At 45.4% G+C, this 20,504-nt stretch overlaps 1 protein-coding gene across 3 annotated transcripts in view; it reads left to right on the forward strand.

Annotated features, from left to right (window-relative positions):
* TBC1D32 (TBC1 domain family member 32) overlaps positions 1-20,504 on the forward strand; it is a 2,506,374-nt gene that overhangs the window by 427,053 nt on the left and 2,058,817 nt on the right. For all 3 annotated transcript variants that reach the window (XM_069606604.1, XM_069606605.1, XM_069606606.1), the window contains one exon: positions 13,266-13,344. In XM_069606604.1, coding sequence (XP_069462705.1) covers positions 13,266-13,344 — 79 coding nt within the window. The remainder of the gene's footprint in view (positions 1-13,265; positions 13,345-20,504) is intronic.

The following is a 20,504-nucleotide window of genomic DNA, read 5'->3' on the forward strand; positions in this document are numbered from 1 at the left end:
CTGACGATACTGCCTTTTTGGCTCATGCCCATTGTTCAAACCAAGAAGAAAGGGTCATGGTAAACATTTTAAGCATGTGGGAAACCGAATGTAAGCATGTGGAGAACAACATGTAAAAAATAACAAATATGTGTTCCATTATGTCCTCAAAAAGATGCTGGGAATACTAATATTTGTCACAGATGGCTCAAGAATCACTCAGAAGCAGTTCATTAATATTTTTTGGGGCTAATGGCCATCCCTCCTCCCTAGCCCAGGCGCCCTGGACTCCAGGTTAGTGCTACCAAGTGTTTCTCCATCAGTATACTGAAACTCTAGATGAGCTCGGATGATGACAGAAAGGCACTGGGTCTGTCACTCTTAACTCCCTCAGGGACTTGCTGATTCTCCCTATGCAAAGGTAAGTGTTGTAATGGGGATAGAGTGTGTGCCTTCCAACTGCCCTGTTGAATTCCGGACCCTTCTATCAGGCTTGCTCTTACCTTTCTCTTTTCATCTGTGAACTCTCTGTCCCTCCAATTCACTCTTTCCTGTCCCTTCGGTTTCCCACTCATCCTAGGTCTTACCACCACCCTCTGATGTTGCTTCGCCTTATTCTCTACTGCTTCCTCTGCCACAATAATTCTCCACTCTGCCGTACTACCACTTCCCTCCTCCACACTAGTACTCCCCCCTTCACACTACTATTCCTCTCATATACACTGTTACTCCCCCTTCGCCTTCCAAACTACTTAAACACCCTCCTTTCGCTCTGTACCATTCGCTTCATAACCACTCCTTACTTTAACTTTTCTACACACTCGTCACACAAATATGCGCACTCAAACTTCAGAACAAAACTCCTTAGTCAATTCTTTTCTCTTTGTGGTCCCTGGTGCTCTAGGGGCTCTGTTGGGTGTTGTACAAGCTTGTATGTTCGGTTCGAAAGCTGTGTGAGGCTATCATCATCTTTCCCATGTTGGGATGTGTTATTTCTCTCTCAATACCACAGTTGGCTGCGGTGCCTCTGACACGTAGTACGATTGCCTTCAGGGAGTTTTCTCGCTTGCTCGTCCTTCAGTAATTTTGGCTTTCTGGTTTTCTCGTTCAGGCATGCTCTTGCAAAAGACGAGAGAAGACTGGCAAGCAATTGGTCAAGGTATGGCCAGAGTATGAGTGGTCTGCATAGAAGGGGGAAAACAGGAATTGGATTCTTCTCTGCCACCAGCGTTCCTCCTCAGAGATGGGACTGGCTCTGTAACCCCCCCTCTCTCATCCCAACTCACACAGAGAGTGGTTCTTACCCTTTTTTGACAAGGCCATCTCCTCGACTTACCAGCTTAGATCCTTAGAACCTATTTATTGGGCATCTGGGCTTGTCCCAGGAAAGTATGTCCATTATTCAAGCAACCAGAAGATCCTTAACCAGATCTCGGTATCACAGCAAGTAGATCAGTTTTTGTGAGTATTTGCATTTTATTGATTTATTTGTAATGCTTTTCCCAAAGAACTGTACATGGTTTACAAAAAACGGTGGAAAATAACTAAGTGGTAGAGTCCAAATTTAACTGATAAAATAATACATTTAGTTGACAGAATGAGCGAAAAGAAAATTAGCTTTTAAACACTTATAAAAGATGGGAGGGAAGGAGAGGAGCAGATATCTGGTAGAAGCGAATTACATAATTTAGGGGCAAGAAGAAAACAGAGCAAAAAAGTGTGAATAAGAGAAGTAGGCACAGTGTATTACTGGACAGAGAGAATATTTAAATGTTGTGAACAGAGACATTGAAAAAGGGAATAAGGAAAGAAAATAGAGTAAAGGTAAGTGGGAGCTTCACCATGATAACATTTAAAGACAATACTAAGGAAATTAAATGGAAGGCGAGAATCAAAAAGGGAGGGGAGAAATAGAAAGAAGAAACAAAGAAATAGAGGATCAGTTTTAAAGAGAAGACTAGCAGAGTTGAAGACGTAGCAAAGAAAGTTGAGGTGAGAAGAGGTAAGGCCTGCTGGACGAGCTGAGAAATATTCGAGTAGGGAATACATTTAAGAGGAGATAAGTTTAGTATCATCGAAAGATATCAAAGTTTGTATCCAGTGAATGTTATAAAGATAGTAGCGACATATTTGACCAGAGTTAAAATGTGAAGAGAAAAAGATGAGCATGAATTAAAAGTGACTATGAGATTGCAATCTTTGGAAGAGAAAGAAAGAAAAGGAGGATGGAAGGAGGACGGGAAAGGGGAAAGCAGCAAGGAAGAACACCATTTCTGTTTTAGAAGGTTTGCAAGAAATGAGGACATCCAAGACTGGACAGCAGAAAGGCAGCCTAGGACAGTCAAATGAAGAGAATCTGAATGGGAAGGAAAGGAAGGAAGGAAAGAAAGATATGCGAGGGAATGCATAGAAATTACAAGAAACATTGAAGGACTCAATAAGGGAAGATAGAGGAATAGTGTAGTTAGAGAAGAGTAAAGGCAGAGGACAGCTTCGTGGAACACCATAGAGAAGGGGACAGGGCAGAGACATATGACCAACCCAAGAAACCAAATAGGTGCGACTGGGAATATAGGAACTGAACCATTATAGAAGTGAGAGCGAAAATTAGTGTAGTGTGATTGACATTATCAACTGCTGAGAGAGATTAACGAAGATGAGAATTGATGAGAGCTTATTGTGACGGGCAGAAAGAAGAGAACAGGAGACATGTAGCATAGCAATTTTGGTAGAGTGGAATGAACGGAAACCAGATTGAGTCAACGGGAGGAGGGAATGGGAGTTCAGATAAGAAGAGACCTGGAAATAGACTGATCAAAGAGTTTAGAGAAAAAAAGGAGATGGGAGATGGGAAAGATGGGATGAATGTTAGAGGGAGGAGGAGGGGGTCAAGTGAGGGTTTCTTTAGAATGGGAATAATAGTTGCGTGTTTGAAGGAAGAAGTAGTAGGATTAAAGGTTGAGAAGATAGGTAAGATAAAGAATTGTAGGGGAATAGATCATAGGATTAAGGGATGAATGAATAGGGATGAGAGGAGAAGCAGTGGGTGGGCACGAGAAACGAGTGGGCAGTATCAGAGTAAGTAAGGAGAGAGAGAAGGAATGAAGTGACATGAAAGTGGGCTGGCTATAGGCATGGGGAAGGAGTAGGATGGGAAAAAGAGTAACAAAGTGAGGAAACCTTAGAAATAAAGTAGTCATTGACATCGATGGATGAGAGGTTAGAGGAGATGGAAGGATCTGAAGGGGAGGAGGTGAGCATTATTTTGAGTAGATGGATGCTGGGAAAGAGTTGTGGTGAGGGATGAGTACAATGCTTAGCACTGAGAGGTAAAGGGTAATAGAAGTGCAATTTAGAGGGAAGGGTGAGATCAGTAGAGGCTTACGTTGTCTTCCAGTGCCGCTCTGCTTTAAGCAGAGAGGACCGAAAGGAACAGAGGGAAGAGAAAATTAATCTGGGAAAAGTAAAAGAGGAGAGGACGATTAAGTACTGGGGAGATGAAGGTTAGAATCACCAAGAAGAAAACAGATAGAGTATAAAGGAAGAAGAGAAGACAGTCCAGATCCTCATAGAAACTACAAAGAGGAATCGATGGGGGAGGGGGGTTGTGGGGGGGGGGGTTGGTTGCGTACAGTATGAAAAGCAAGAGAAAAAGGTCTAGAGAAAGAGCCGAGGTATTATTTTCGAAAAAGAGGTGAAGGGAGAAGAAATATGTGTCGAGGGAGACGCTGAGCATTAAGAATGGACAAAAATGGCAACGCTACCACCTTAACCACAAAGCCAAATAGCATGAGAGCATTTTGTAGACACAAAGGAGTAACATGCCAGGACAGAGGTATCTAGAAGTGGTAAGCCACATTTCTGTCAAGCAAAGAAAAGATACATTAAGATGAAAGAAGAAGTCAAGGGTAGAACATATCTGGACAGGAACATTAACCTCCTGGCTTGTTCTTCGGATGAAATGCTGACATTTAGATCAGATCTTTTTTGTTCAGGAGTTCAGGTTCTATATTTCAGAACTCACTTGGGACTCTATGGCTTATCATAGCTCAGTCAATTTATTTTTCTCGTGTTAAAGCTGTGTTTAAGAGACACATACATGGTATTGCTCATCTGTATCCAGCAGTTTGCGCCCCTCATCCAATGGGATATTCAATATTTTCCTATCTGCCTTAGAACATAAGACACTCAAGCCAATGACATTTATGGATCTTCAGCTGATCATGTAGAATACAGACTTCTTCTTAGCCGCTGTCACCGGGGCTAGAAGGATTAGTGAATTGCAATCCGTACATTTCTGAGCCACTAATGGTTTTTGCTAAGGAGTTGTTTTTGTCCAGTCCTCATCGTTCTTGCCAGAGATCTTGTCGGATTCCCACATGAACACAGAGAATTGTTTTCCCACTTTCATTCTGGATCTATCATGAGATGCCAGGACTCTGCATTCGTTCACCCATTGTGTTCTGAATATATGAACATCTGGACAGGACTTAAATCTTTTGATAGGCTCTTTGTTGCTTGTGGCGGAGTACATCAAAGTAAGCATGCTTCTGGGATCTCTCTAGGTCTTTTAATAGATGTATTTACATTGGAAGCATACAGATCACAACACATTGGCCCTCAGAGATTTCATTCTCCTGCATTAAAGACTTGCAGGCAGTACGATGGGTGGCATGATCTGCGCATGGAATGCTGCTTCGCTATTGTAAATTAGGATTTTTTTCGGTGCAAAAAAGCTTAGTCCCTTCCCTGATGGGCAAATGCTTCACACTTATGCAGGGTATGGGCCTTTGGAGTAGGAGTACAGTGGTCGATATGGTGAGTCATTTTTACATTATTATTAAAAATGAAATGGCTCAAAAGACAGCTTTTAGTATCACTGTCTCAAAGCCTGTAGTTGCTGTATTTGTCATCAATTTAACAATCCTCCTGAATCATTAGTTTGCTTGGTATTGTAGTTTCTAAAATTGAACAGATAGTGAAAATAGAGTTTACAAACCCTAATAGCAGTTGCTGAAGCCGATAACGAATAATCTTTTCATTTCTGCATTGCTGTATTTCAGAGGACAAATATAAGACGTCAACAGTTCCCATTGCTTTTTTCACATTTTGCACAAAGTATTGTAATTTGTAAAACACATACGAATTTGAGAATGTTGACTATTCGATATCAGGGGAACTTTCAGGGAGTAGTATTACATTTTTCTCATAATCTCTGAAAATGTCATCTATGTCCATTTCTTAGATTCTGTCTGTTATGCAGCCTATCATGATATTGGTAGTATAATTTACATGAATTATTAATGAAATACAGTTTTTGCCTCAGTAAGTTAGATCTGTAAGTTAAGTGCCCGCCTCAAATGTGTGGTGAGCTTTCAGTTTGCAAGTTAGCTTTCCATGCATGTTCGACTATGCCCTTTGTCATTCCGTAGTCATTAAGTTCAGTACAATATTATTGGATAATAACGTCATCTATTATTACATTGCTTAGAAGTGGAAGCAATCTGGCATAAAGCACTATATGAAAAGCATATCTTAATAAGTCACAACTTCAGCTAGGCTCGGATCTTATTTTCTCATCTCAGCTGTATCAATTTTCTTACTCTGCAGGGGACACCCTGGATGTTCTGATCTCCTCAGACCTCCCCCTCTCTAACCCCATCACCACTCCTCTCTCCTGGAGTGGTCACTTTCTCCTTTCCTCCCACTGCTCTCTCTCTACCCCTCAGGCCAAGCCGACTCCAGCACTGCCACCTACCTTCTCGGTCATCCGACCCATGAAGCATGTTTCAGGAAAGGCTTTCGCCACCACTTTCGCTCCTCCTTCTGCACATTTGGCTGACTCACACCCTGACGCAGCCCTATCTAACCTTCATCTCTCTATCTATAATACTCTTGATGTCCTTGCCCTCTGTCATGAGGATCTGTTTGAAACCCAAATCCAAGTTCAACTCTTGGTACGATTCTGACCTCGAGACCCTTAAACGCAAGTGTAGGGTGGCTAACAGGAAGTTGAGAGCATCAGGCGCACCCCCTGACAAACTAGCCTGCTCCAAAGGCATTACAGACTCTCTGTCCTCGCTAAGAAGAAAACCCACATCCAGGCCTGCCTCTCAGCTGCATCTAACAACTAGGCCGAACTCTTCAAAATCTGAAAGGAGGTGGCCAATCCTGCTGCAGTCTCTCCCTCTCCTGTTCACTCCCAGGCCCTCTGCACAGCCTTGGCTTCTTATTTCATCACTAAATCTCAGAACATCCTGTCCACCCTCTCTTCCTCTACTTCATCTTCCTACACTCCTGGCCCGCCTGTGGCTCTCTCCTCCTCCTTTCTCTTCCTTTCCCTTGTTCACCTCAGATGATGTTTCTAGACAAGTCTGATCTATGAAAGTCTTGTCAAAGCAGGTTCTCCCCTGCTCATCCAGAAACATCAGGGACCACATTGACACCCTTGTTCCAGCCTTGGCCGATTTCTGCAATCACTCCTTTGCATCTGGAACCTTCCCCTCCCCCCTTAAGCACTCTGTTGTGCACCCCCTTATAAAGAAGCCCTCTACCGATCCTTCCTCTCTGGCTAACTATCGCCCAATCTCCATCACTCCTTTCCTGGGCAAACGTTTGGAAAAGCTGGCCATCTCCCAGCTTAATCTGCAAACTGAATCGGTTGGTTGTCGCCACAACCACCAGTCTGGCTTCAGAGCTGCCAGAAGCACAGAAATTGCTCTCCTGACCACCGTGAAGACCTGCTCTGCAACCTTGACACTTGCACTGCTTCTGGGCTCCCCCAGCACTTATGGTCTATATTTGCAACCCTACAGTCCCTTCTTCCCCACTTATGAACCACCCGCTGGGTGCACTTACTGAGTTACCTGCATTTCGAATTGATTGTGTCCTCCCACGTATTCTTCATCTTTGATATATGATATCCAGCTTCAGCTGCTTTGGAAAATAAATTTTGGCAGAGGGCGCTGTGCGTCAGTGGCGTCTACTTGATGTCCCTCGAAGGCCTCTGTCTCGAGGATGATGTAATCGAAGGCATATATAGCACACGCAGCGCCCGTTGGCTTCAGTACTGTTTTTCCGCGACAGCTTTAGCTTAGAGAAATATGGCATGCTTCTTCACTTTTGTGATGACTTTGTTATTTCGAGATCTAAATGTCTTCTTCATCAACACCGATAAACCTGAAGAACGGGTTCAAAAAGTGTCGGGAGTGCAGGTTGAAAATGTCTTTGACCGATCACCATCGGATCTGTTTGTTGGTGCCTTGGGGCGGACCATAACTCCTCTGACTGCTACAAGTGCCAGTCTGATTGGAAAGACCTTGAAGGAACGTAAGGGGTAGTTGAAGGTAGGTCCAATCCCTAAATCTCCTACCATGACCAAGTAACCTTCGACCGATGATTCGAGGAAGAAGGCCAAGCGGTCGAGATCGAGGAGTGGCTCCCACCACTCGTATTCGTCCTCGAAGAAGTCGAAGAGATGGCACGTAGGTCGCCTTTGTCAACTTCGTTGTCACACGCTTCCCCCACGAGAGTTTCTTGCCCAACCAAAAAGTACACTCCGGCCGAGTACGAGGACTTCCGAGCAGAGATGCTCAAAATATTTGAAAAACAAAAGCTTCTAAGCCATGCTCCTACCGTGCTTTGGAAAAAAGCTGGGAAGGAAAGGGCTCGACCTAAATCCCGCGCACCCTCGAGCCCGGGACAAAGCCCTGAACTGCATTGAGAGCCCTCAAGACCTCGATCCAATGAAGTATCATCGAGGGATCCGTTGAGCCAGAAGCATAAGTCGAGGTCGTCCACATCATCGACACAGGCGGCGCCTTCAACGCCAGCCAAACCATCGACGTTGACATCGACACCGAAGGCATCGATGCCAGCTGCGCCCTCATTGCCAGCTGCGCCATTGATGTCGAGCACCCCAGTAAAATCTACGGCGCCAATAAAAAAATGTTTCGACGACTCTTCCAGCGTCAAACTCATTATTAAAAAAATCCCTAATTCCGGAGAAAATCTATGTAACATTACGCAGGAAAGACTATTTTAAGTCTTTCTTCCATTTATGAATAGAGTGAGCAGTCCGATGAAGAGGCTCCATTTGGCCTCCAGTTGGTACGCCAAATGCACCTGAGAGTTTTATTGCAGAAGAGTCAAGATTGAGAGACCTCTATGACAACCTACAGACTGCAAGTGGGGAGGATACCTCACCTGAGTTGGAGTTTGGGAGACCAGAGGCTGGGGACCATGCAAATGAGTCCTACAGACAACTCATGTCTAAGGTAGTGGACTACATGGGTTGGAGTAGACCTCCATTGCCATTCAAACAAGATGATCTAACGGACATCTCAGACAAGGGTCCTCAGTCGGACCCCATATTACCGTTTCACATTGCCTTGCAGAAAATGGTGGCGACAAATTGGGAAACGCTGGAAACCAATCCGACTGTAAATAAAAACTTGACCAAGAAGTATCGCCCCTCCAGTAGTGACCCCGACTACCTGTCAAAACACCCCACTCCAGAGAGTCTGATGGTACAGGCAGCTACTGCAACATCTAAGCAAGTGGCTTACCCTACCATCCCTCCAGATAAGGATGGCAAAAGAGTAGATGGATGGGCAAGGAAGGTATTTTCCGCAGGGAGTATGGCTTTCAAATCTGCCAACTCCACATGTGCCCTCGTAAAGTTTACATTCACCCTATGGGACTGCATTTCCATGGCAGCATAGCACATTCCCGAAGGGGATCAGAGAGAGATGGGTTCTTAGCCATAGTTATAGACGGCAAAGAAGCCATGTTCGAGTCTCTCCAGTCAGGTTTGCATTCTGCTGATAGCATCAGCGGAGCCATGGCTACTAGCACCGTTATGCACATGTTTGCGTGGTTGCGGAAGTCGTGTTTTGCACCGGATGTGCAATCCAGACTTCTCAACATGCCCTTTGAAGGGTCTCACATTTTTGGCAACAAGGCTGACGAGAGTCTTAAGAAGTTGCAGACCTCGCAGGTGGCGGCCAAATCTTTCGGGGCCGCTATTAGGCAACCTCAGCCTTTTCGACCTAGTGGACAACCTTGGAGCGGTAGATCTTTTTGCTACTACTCCTCAGTTGGAAGGGCGAGAAAGGAATGGCCAGTCAAAGGGGCCAAATAGATTTCCTCGTGGTGGAAGAGGAAGGGGTGCAAAGCCAACTCAATCAGGGGCTTCTTTACCATCGGCCACTGCATCAGCCGCCTCAAAACCTCTCAGAGGTCTTGAGTCACAGTTCACCAGTGGGGGACAGATTGTCACAGCATCTAGAAGAATGGCAAGACATTACTTTGGATGCCTGGCCCTTGGAAACTGTAGCCCACAGTTACTGCCTTCCCTTTATACAGAGACCTCAGGACAATCCACCGGGGAACCACTCTTTGAGGATTCCAGATCTGCTCCTTGCACAGGAGATTTTAACCCCGCTAGAGAAAGGTGCAATAGAACCAGTACCTGTAGCGGAGAGTAACAAGGGTTGGTATTCCCCTTATTTTCTAATACCCAAGAAGGATGGAGGACTGAGACCCATCTTGGACTTGAGATACTTGAACAAGTTCCTCAGGAAGGACACGTTCAAGATGGTCACACTTTCTCAGATCCTTCAGGCCCTCCAACTCCAGGATTATATGGTGTCATTGGACCTTCAGGATGCTTATTTTCATGAGCAAATACATCTCAAGCACAGAAAATACCGGAGGTTTGCAGTTGGCGGTTCTCATTAGCAATTTTGAATTCTGCCATTCGGCCTGACCTCCCCCAAGGGTTTTCACCAAACTGATGGTGCTGGTGGCAGTGAGTCTCAGGAGCGGGGCCTGGACGATTGGCTGATCAGGGCGCGTTCTCCTAAACAAGACCTGCATCATCTCAACGTCACCTGCCACTCCCCTCACAGACTGGGCTTCTCCCTCAGTTACAAGAAGCCCCGTGTGACACCTTCTCAGAAACTCCAATTCATCAGAGCTGTTCTGGATACATCCTTGGGAAAGATTTCGCCACTTGAGGTGAGGGCTCAAGACATTCTACAGATGGTCATCAAATTTCCAAGTGCCCAGTGTCTCCTGGCCTTTGATTTTTTTTATGTTGATTGGCTTTATGGCATCCTGCATTTTTCTGTTGCCAGAGGCCCACCCACCTGAGAATGAGATCCCTTCAATGGGCTCTAAGAACTCAATGATCCCAGTTCTCAGGAAGGATGTCGGGCCTACTTCAGGTTTCAAGCAGGGTTGCACAAGATCTTCTGTGGTGGGCCTGCGAGGACAACATTCTGAAGGCAGAACCCTTTTGGCAACCATGGCCGGAGATAACAGAAGTGGACGCCTTACTCACGGGGTGGGGAGCTCACACCAATGATCTGACAGTCAGCGGTCGTTGTCTCCATCAGAGTCCAAACTACATATCAATCTTTTGGAGCTGAGGGCAATCAGACTAGCGCTGAAGGCCTTTCTGCCCTCTGTATGGGAAAAGAATGTCTGATAATGATGGACAACACAGTGGCCATGTACTACCTCAACAAGAGAGGAGGTGTAGGATCCCTACCACTGTGCAGAGAGGCACTACAGCTCTGGTACTGGGCAATACAAGAAGGAATCTCCCTATCGGCAATTCACCTAGCCAGAGAGGAGAACATGGCGGCGGATGCTCGGAGCAGGCAGAGCACAGTCTCCATGAGTGGGAACTAGCTCAGGAAGTCCTTCAAGAGATCTTCACCCTTTGGGGAACCCCTCAAGTGGATCTGTTCGTGTCCAGTGTCAACCGGAAGTGTGAACTTTATTGCTCAAGGGAATTTCCTCCAAGAAGAGCTCTAGTAGACGTGTTTGTGCTGGACCGTGAATTTCCACTCCTGTATGCGTTTCCGCCAGTCCCCGTCATTTCTCATGTGATCAGGAGGTTGAGAAAGTTTGGGAAACACATGATCCTAATTGACCCGGATTGGGCCAAGAGGACGTGGTACCTGGACCTTCTGGACATGTCCATCTGTCCTCCAATACATCTTCAACAAAGAGAGGATCTTCTCTCGCGAGAGGAGGGTCAGGTTCTCCATCCAGAGGTCAAAACACTCAACCTTCACGCTTGGTTTCTGAAAGGCTGAGGTACAAGGATTGGGACCTCCCAGATGACGTAATGGAGATTTTGCTTTCGGCCAGAAGGCCAACAACAAAGTCTTTGTACTGTTGCCATTGGAATAAATTCTACAACTGGTGCAGAGAAAAGAATGTAGATCCTTTTCCATGTAAACCCTGGATGTTTTATCCTTTCTACTATATTTAGCCAATCTGGGGGTCCAGGTTGGTACTATTAAAGGCTATTTGGCGGTGCTGTCCATCTTTAAGCGCTCTTCGGAGGAATGTTCCTACTTCAAAATTCCACTGGTGATAACATTTCTAAAGGTGCTCACCAATGTGTCCCCCCCAACCCCGATCTCCGTTCCAGGTTCCAATTGGGGATCTTAATTTGGTTCTAAAATGTCTAATGTGTGCACCTTTTTAACCTTTACATTCATGTCCCTTAAGGTTGTTAACCTTTAAAACCATATTATTGGTAGCTCTGACATAAGCCTGTAGAGTGAGAGAGTTGCAGGCACTTTCGTCCAAGCCACCTTACTATTTTCCACAAGGATAGGGTTGTTCTAAGGGTTAAACCTTAATTCTTACCCAAAATCATTTCTGATTTCCATATAGGACAAAAGATTGTTTTGCCTTGTTTCTATCCCCCTCGGCCCCCTCATCCTAGCAAGGAGGAGGAGAGATTACATAGGTTGGGCCCTTGTAGAGCTTTAAGCTTTTATATAAATGGCAAAACTCTTTATTGATGATCAGCTGTTCATTGGCTATACGGGCCACAACCTGGGTCAGGCTGTCTGTAAGCAGACCTTGTCCAGATGGATCATTCTGGCCATTTCAGAATGCTACAGGTTGGCAGGGAAGGATCCTCGGGAACATTTAAGGGCCCATTGCACCAGGGCCATGGCTACCTCTACAGCCCTGCAAAGGGGTTTCCCAATAAAAAAAATATTTGTGATGCAGCAACGTGGTCTACTATCCACACGTTCACAAAGAATTACTGCCTGGAATCTTCCCTCGGTCAGGATGGTAGCTTTGGTAAGACAGTCCTGCACTCCGTTCATGAAAACAATTAAAATACAAATTCTACTCCCTCCACCAAATCAAACACTGCTCTGGGAGTCTATCAAAGATGAGGAATATGTGGGAGGACAAAATCCATTCGATGAACAAGTTACTGACCCCTGGATGTTCCCCCCACGTATTCTTCATCGCTCTCCCAGCCTACCCCACAGTAGAATGTCCCATGCTATTACAGCTTTCTTTCCTTCAAGTCTGAGTATGGTCATTCCCATAGCTATGCAGGTATTTCTGCTGTAAGGGAAAAAACAGAACTGAAGCCAACGGGCGCTGCGCGTGCTTTATATGCCTTAGATGACATCATCCTGGAGACAGAGGCCTTCGAGGGACATCGAATCAATGACATCGACGTACAGCATCCTCTGCCGAAAAACAATTTCCAAAGCAGCTGAAGCTGGATATCATATATCAAATATGAGGGATATGTGGGAGGAATATCCAGACGAAAGAATGTTACCTGGGGTAAGTAAGTTGTTTTTCTCCCTACTGACCTCCCCTGGTCCTTCTCCCCTTCCACTTCCCTGCACTTGCGCTATCTGGGCCTAGCAGGATCATTGTCATTGATCTCCCTCTGTTTCCCCCTACTTGTCTTGGCGCGCATAGAAACACTTGTGCACAGGCGGGTTATAAGTGTCATATCATATCAATTAATATTGTGACAAACATCGATATCCTTAAGCATTCGTTTTCCCCCAGTTGTGTCATTTTTTGGCACAGTTACCTATGATTTCCTTCCTGTGTTCCAGGGCTTGAAAAAGGCTAGCTAGTCAAAAGGTGTGCTATGCTTTTAGAGGCAAATTTACATTTGTGCGCATTCCCAGTCTGTTCTTTTATTGCTGATACACTTAGCGTGCCCTCATTTGAGTTGTTAACCTTTCTGTTCTCTTAACCTAATCCTGTTTCGAAAGTATTCCTGACTGAAACATAAGCAATACTTTTCTTAGTGAAAGTTTGCAAAGTTTTATTGAACATGAGTTTTTAGATTATGACATGAGAGCTCTAAAAAACAAAATAATGAATTTAATTATGTTTATGCCTATATTATAAATAATACTTGCAGAAACTGTATGACACTTAATACGCTTTGGATTTCCTGAAAAATTAAGTGTCATTTTTGTTTTTTATAGGAGAAAATTTTGAAATTCTATGCTAAAACGTTTTCATCCTCACCACTAAACATGACAAGAGAGGTTTATGCAAGTTTAGGTATGTATGCAAGACTTTTAAAAGTGGTACTTCTCTTCCAATAGGAAATGATTTATCTGTTAGTTATTTTCCTTTATTTTGTATTTCATTTGCTTAGTCGTATTATGAAGTAGAAGCAGTTTTACTAAATTGACCAAACAAATACAATTGAAAAATGTTTTCCCGTTATGCTATTTTCAAGTAGCAACATGACAGTATAGTAAAATTATTAATTGTATTTGCAGTATCTGTTAGGAAAGATTACCTTTTATGGGAAGTGTCCCCTCCTGTGGTTTACCCCCCACATTTTTGCTGCTATTTTACACCATAGCCTAACTTTGCCAGTGGAGCACAGCCTTCTGCTGCACTCCTCTGGACTTTCTGCTCACTTTGTTATGGGGAAACTGATATGCCCTTAAAGACAGTCCGTACTGGGAGACTTTGTTTCCCTTAGCCCTTGTCAATGTGGCAACTTTTCTGCAACATGTTGCAAATGTACCTTACAGTACAGTGCACTTGGGTCTTCCTGAATTCTAAAGGCCCTAGACACCCTCAAAGTATTTTTTAGGAGGAGTGCCGATGTGCCTTGGATAGGGCTGGTGGCAGCTTATCCTTTTGTATATTTTTAACTCTTTCCTGCCAGGTAAACCGTGTTTACCGCATTTGGCACAAATAGGTGGGCTGGCTCCAAAATGGCCATGCTACAAGGTTCATTGTCCTTGACTTTGGCCATGTTGCCCCTTCACCTTCCCCAGGTCGATCCGACCCGGGTCAGTCCTTATTTGGGCATGCATTCTCCCGCGAAACGCCAAGCTTTCGCAGGCTTCTGCATGCCTTGTGTGTGTGCTTCCAGGATGTGGGTTGGACTGTCTGGTTCCAATACACATCCTGGGTGCCAGAGAGTCTGGTGTGCTGTGAATGCCTGGGACCACAGTGGTCCGTGATTGGTCCATGTATGGTGTGCCTGCATGTGAGCAGATCTCCCATTGGGTCCTCTTCGTTTTGGCGCGAAGGAGATCCTGGATGAGCGAAGGCTCCAAACACCGATACCATGTCGTTCGCTTGAGTTCTCACTGAACGAAGGATAGGATCCAAGTATCCTGAAACTAAGAAGCCGAATCAAGGAACCGCTGGTGACCGGCTGAAAGGTTTGGCACCGTGAGCCCGCTGTCGTCCCGCTGGACCCCTCTGCATCTGATCGAACTAGAAGGTCTGCGAAGACGCTTTGACCCATTTGAATAGTGGGACCAATTATTCTTATTCTCGGCACCTTCATCGAACTGTGCAAGTAAGCCTTCTCGGAAGTGTCCCTGGGCCAACCAGTGGGATGACCAGCTTGCGCAGGACCTTTGCTCTGAATCCGCTGCCGTTTCGAGGAGGCCCTCGAAACTTGTTACATTGCAAGCTCTGTGTTCACGACACTCTCACACCGAATTTCGCACATTTGGCGGTCCCAGACCTTGAGTAAAGAGAGAGCACCGAACCTGAGTATACACGGTTACCGTGTCGCCCAGCCGTGGTGACGAACTTTGCAGGTGCCTTGTAGCTGTTCCCCTCTGTGCCCTGAAGCCTGCTACAGTGAAACTTGCCTGATCCATCAACCAGGAGCAGAGAAATTGGCACTGTCCCATTTGGGAATCAATGCTGTAACTTTGTCGCTGAAAGCCACAGAATTGCCGCATTTTAACCTGCAACCGACTTGGACTCGACAGCCGAAGTTTGGTCCGGAGTGCGCCAGGGGTCGGTGAGTAATTGTAACCCTTACCGGTGACCGCTAGCGCATTCACCTGTTTTTATGCACGAGTGGCCTCTGAGGGCCCCTCTCCTTTCCATAGTTAGCCTGATCTATCGAACCATTCCCAACTGTTCTGCCTCTTTGGGTAGACCCTCTACGAATAGTGGGAACCTATTCTGCAGGACATTACCCACCTTCCTGAGCTGCTACAGACCCTACAATAGACCCCGATATCCCCATCTGCACTACCGCGTGTTTAAGCATTGCAAGTACATTTGAGCAATAGGCTCCCCTCTTCTTAGGGACTGGACTGCCTTTCAGTTAGGATTGTGATTCCTGCAGAACTACCTAAAGACTATTTGCACTACCTGCTTCCTTCCCTTTTAGGTTGTGGACCCATTTTGTGCATCAACCCTTTAGGCCACTTGGTCTTGTATATATGTATTTTAGTGGGATTGTGTTAGTTTAAAAGGGTTACTGTTCGTAACTATTGTGTTCGAACTCAAAGGCCTTGAATAAATGTATATATGTATTTTAGTAGGATTGTGTTGGTTTAAAAGGGTTACTGTTCATAACTATTGTGTTGGAACTCAATATATATATATATACAAATACATGTATTCAAGGCCTTTGAGTTTGAACACAATAGTTACGAACAGTAACCCTTTTAAACTAACACAATCCTACTAAAATACATATATACAAGACCAAGTGGCCTAAAGGGTTGATGCACGAAATGGGTCCACAACCTAAAAGGGAAGGAAGCAGGTAGTGCAAATAGTCTTTAGGTAGTTCTGCAGTAATCACAATCCTAACTGAAAGGCAGTCCAGTCCCTAAGAAGAGGGGAGCCTATTGAGGTCTTTCAGTCACCCTCACCCCTCCTGAGACCTAGTCTTGACCGCCACCATTGCTACTTTGATTGGTCTGGCTTGTCCAGAAGGTTACCCTCTTCCAAGAAACTAGGCTGTCCTTCTGAATCTCTGCCCACCAGGTCAGAGTTCAGAAATCCATCTTAACAATATCTACTGTCAAATTGCCTACTTGTATGGAGCAAACTGTAAAACATGTCTGATTTTTTTAAACCACTTGCAAAGACACTAAAATAGAGACTTACTTGGCAGCACGTCTTGTCCAAATAGAGGAGGGAAAGACATCGAATTTAGGTGACACTCAACTTACAGGGGCATCTATTCAGATACCAGCCACGCAGATCAGAGAACCAATTGAGTTCTTGGCAACCTGTGAATTTCAGGAAATAATTCTTCTGGTTGGCCATCACACAGTTGTAAGGAGTAAGTGAGGTGTGGTCCCTTTATTCATGAACTGTCCTTTACAGAAGCAAGGAGATTACGCCACAGCGATTTATGTGTTAACTTTGTCATCCAGCACTTCTCATTGTTGTTTCTTTCCTTTAACTTTACTTGCTTTACTACGCCCTGACCTTTACATTAGATGGGATGATTAACTATTCTAACTCCAGCACTAGCTAATTGTATGCAAAAGAGCCTTGTGGAAGCAATGCATCCATTAGAAGAACAAATTACCTATCTATGAAGATGTTCTTACTGATGGATATGATGATTTCCCCCACCGATTTCTCAACATGCACCCTTCTGCCCCTCTAGCTCAGTCCTCAATTACAGCTCTTCTTCATATCACAAATGTGTTGTAGCTTCTTCTCATCATTCCAAATGTTCTCTTCGAATGGATTGTATCCTCCCATATATTCCTCGTATTATGATATCTCCATATCCAGCTTCAGCTGCTTCGGAAACTTTTTCCAGCAGAGGGGGCTGCGCGTCGATGCCTGTCGACTCAATATCCCTCGGATGCCATCATCAATGGTATAAATCGTGCGCAGCAACCGTTGGCTTCAGTTGCATTTTTCCAGGAAAGCTATAACTTTGGATACGGTGCGCTTCGGTTCCCTATCAAGAATCTTTGAATACAAATCTTAAAAAAGTGGCATCATCATTATCAGCGTCTTTGACTCTGAGTTTGGGGTTTAAGAAGTACCAGGATTGTAGTGCGAAGATGTCCCTTACGGACCACCATCAGGTGTGTCTGTGGTGCCTCGGTTCCTCTCATGCTACCTTTGACTGGAAGCCCTGCCTATCTATGACGGCGAAAGCCCTGAAAGAGCAAAGAGGAAAATTAGAGGTAGGTAGGTCAAAATCCCCTTCGACGACCCTGTCAAAAGACAGTCTTCAGACGAGTCGAGAAATAGTTCTCCTCTTCAAAAGAAGACAAAAAGATTGAGATCACGCAGTGGTTCTCACCACTCATCTTCGCAACGTTCGAAGAAAAGGCAACACAGGTCGCTGTCTTCGTAGTGGAGTTCCTCCCCAGAACGGGTAAAATGGCAGACGAAATCAGCCTCTCCGGCTGAGTGGGAGAAGTTCAGAGTTAAAATGATGCAAGTATTCAAGAATGCGCCTTGACTCCCTGGAAGACTTATGAAAGCCATGACCAGGTTGAAAAATTGGACAACAATAAGGGCAAAACCTGTGCACTCTCAGGGCCCGGGAGGCAAAGAAAAATCTCCTTGAGAGCGGTAGAAGGATCCCTCGAGTCGAGACAAATCTTCCTCGAGGAAGAATGCCATTGGCACCGAAAGACGCCTCGACGGACCATAACAAGTCCTCAACGCCAAAGGCGTCAACCGAGTCCTCTACACAGAAAGCGCCAAAGCCTTCGACGTCAACGGTGTCTGCGATTTCAGCACCACCATCAACGCCATCAAGGATCACAGAAAAAGTGTAAACACCACTACCAAGAAAGGATTTTCTTTAAGTCACTTTCTTTGATTTATGAGGAAGCAGAACATTCCTCTCATGATTCACAACCCTTTGGTCTTCAATGTTGAACACCTGGGGTCCCTGAATCCTTGATCTCAAGACAAATCAAGGTTAAAGAATGTACAAGAGTCCCTGCAAAATGCAAGCAGACTAGGTATGTTCCTAGAATTAGAGTTTGGGAGACCTGACCCTACTGACCATGCTGAAGGGTCTTACAGACAATTAACGTCATGGGTGGTGGAATGCATGGGGTGGAAAATACCCACACCAGTATATGACCCAGATGATCTTACTGACATCCTAGATAAAGGACCTCAGGAGGATCGTATTCTTTCTTTTCAAGTGGCATTGCAAAGGAGAATAAATACAAATTGGGAGACGCCAGAATTAATTCTGGCAGTGAATAAGAAACTAACATCCAAATACAGGGCGTCCAACAGTGACCCCAGTGACCTGACGAAACACCTCACTACTGAAAGTTTAGTGGTACAGGCTGCCACATCCACCTCAAGACAAAATGCATACCTGACTATTCCCTCAGACATAGATGACAAGCGTTACAACTCTTTGGCCAAGTTGATGGCAGTGGTGGCACTGAGTCTCAGGAGAGGGGGATTCACGTCTACCCCTACTTGGTCGATTGGCTGATCAGGGCATGTTCACCCGAACAGGCCCTGGAACATCTCAGCTCTACCTGTCACTGCCTTCACAGACTGGGCTTCTCACTGAACTTCAAAAAGCCGCACATGATACCATCTCAAAAGTTTGAAGTCATTGGAGCAGTCCTGGATGCATCCCTGGGAAAAGCCCTGCCACCATAAGTGAGGGCTCAAGACATTCTGCAGATGGTCACCAAATTCAAAAGGGCTGAGCGTCTCCCGACCTTCCCCTTTCTGAGGTTGCTCTGCCTCATGCATCCTACATTTTTCTGGTGCAAGAGGTGTGCCTGAGAATGAGATCACTCCAGTGGGCTCTCAGGACTCAATGGTCTCAATTCACAGGCAGGATGTCAGATCTCCTTCAGGTTCCAAACAGAGTCGCTCAGGATCTCCTGTGGTGGACCTGCGAGAACAACATTCTGAAGGGAGAACCTTTTTGGCAGCCATGGCCAGAGATAAAGGTAGTAACGGACGCCTCACTCACAGGGTGGGGAGCACATACCAACGATCTGACAATCAGCGGTCGTTGGTCTCCATCGGAGTCTGAACTACAAATCAACCTTTTGGAGCGGAGGGCAATCAGACTAGCGCTGAAGGCCTTTCTGCCCTCTGTACGGGGAAAGAATGTCCTGATAATGATGGACAGCACAGTGCCCATGTACTACCTCAACAAGGGAGGAGGTGTAGGGCCACTACCACTGTGCAGAGAGGCAGTGCAGCTCTGTATCTGGGCAATTCAAGAAGTAATCTCCCTATCTGCAGTTCACCTAGCCGGAGTGGAGAATACGGCAGCGGACACTCGGAGTAGGCAGGGCACAGTCTCCCACAAGTGGGAACTAGCTCAGGAAGTCCTTCAAGAGATATTAGCCCGTTGGGGCACCCCCCAAAGTGGAGTTGTTCGCGACCGGTATCAACTGTAAGTGTGAGCAGTACTGCTCAAGGGAATTTCCCCAAAGAGGAGCTCTAGGAGACGCGTTCGTGGTGGACTGGGAGTTTCCACTCCTATACACGTTTCCTCCAGTCCCTGTCATTCCTCAAATCATTGGGAGGTTGAGGAGGTTCAGGAAATCCATAATCCTAATTTCTCCAGATTGGGCCAGGAGGACGTGGTACCCAGACCTTCTGGACATGTCCATCTGCCCTCCAATACGTCTTCCACAAAGAGAGGACCCTCCCTCTCTCTTGCTCTCTCTCTCTCTCTCTCTCTCTCTCTGTCTGTCTGTCTGCCTGTCTCTCTCTCGCTCTCTCTCTTTCTCTCTCTCTCTCTCTCTCTCTCTCTCTCTCAGCTGGTGCAGGGATAACAACTAGGATCCATTTACATGCAATACACCTATGGTGTTATCATTTTTATTACACTTAGCCAACTTGGGGCTCCAGGTTGGTATAATTAAGGGGGATCTAGCAATGCTCTCTATTATTAAGCACTCCTCTGAAGAGGTATCTTTCTTCAAGATCCCTCTTGTGATACAATTTGTAAAAGGACTGACAATTACATTTCCCCCAGTCCCATTTCAAGTCCCATATTGGGACCTCAACTTGGTGTTGAGATTTCTAATGTGTGCTCCTTTTGAGCCTATCCATAACTGCCCTTTAAGGTTATTAACTAAAAACATCCTTTTAATGGCCATTACATCAGCCCAAAGAGTGAGTGAACTACAGGCCTTGTCCTGCAAGCCTCCCTATACAATTTAATATAAGGACAAGGTGGCCCTTAAGGTTAAGCCGACCTTCTTACCAAAGATTGTGTCTGAGTTCCATTTAACTCAGAAAATAAAGTTACCTTCATTTTATTCTCCTCCTCATCCTGGAAAGGAAGAGGTTACACAGGCTTGATCCAAGGCGTGCACTGACATTTTACATCGCCAGGATGTCTAAAATAAGACACGATGACCAAGTTGGGTCTGGAAGTTTCGAAATGGACTTTGTCAAGATGGATCATGTTAGGAATCTCTTAATGCTGCAGATTAGCAGGAAAAGATCCCCTGGAG

Source organism: Ambystoma mexicanum, chromosome 4p (assembly GCF_040938575.1).
Source record: "Ambystoma mexicanum isolate Mex_15411 chromosome 4p, UKY_AmexF1_1, whole genome shotgun sequence".
NCBI classification, from domain to species: domain Eukaryota; kingdom Metazoa; phylum Chordata; class Amphibia; order Caudata; family Ambystomatidae; genus Ambystoma; species Ambystoma mexicanum.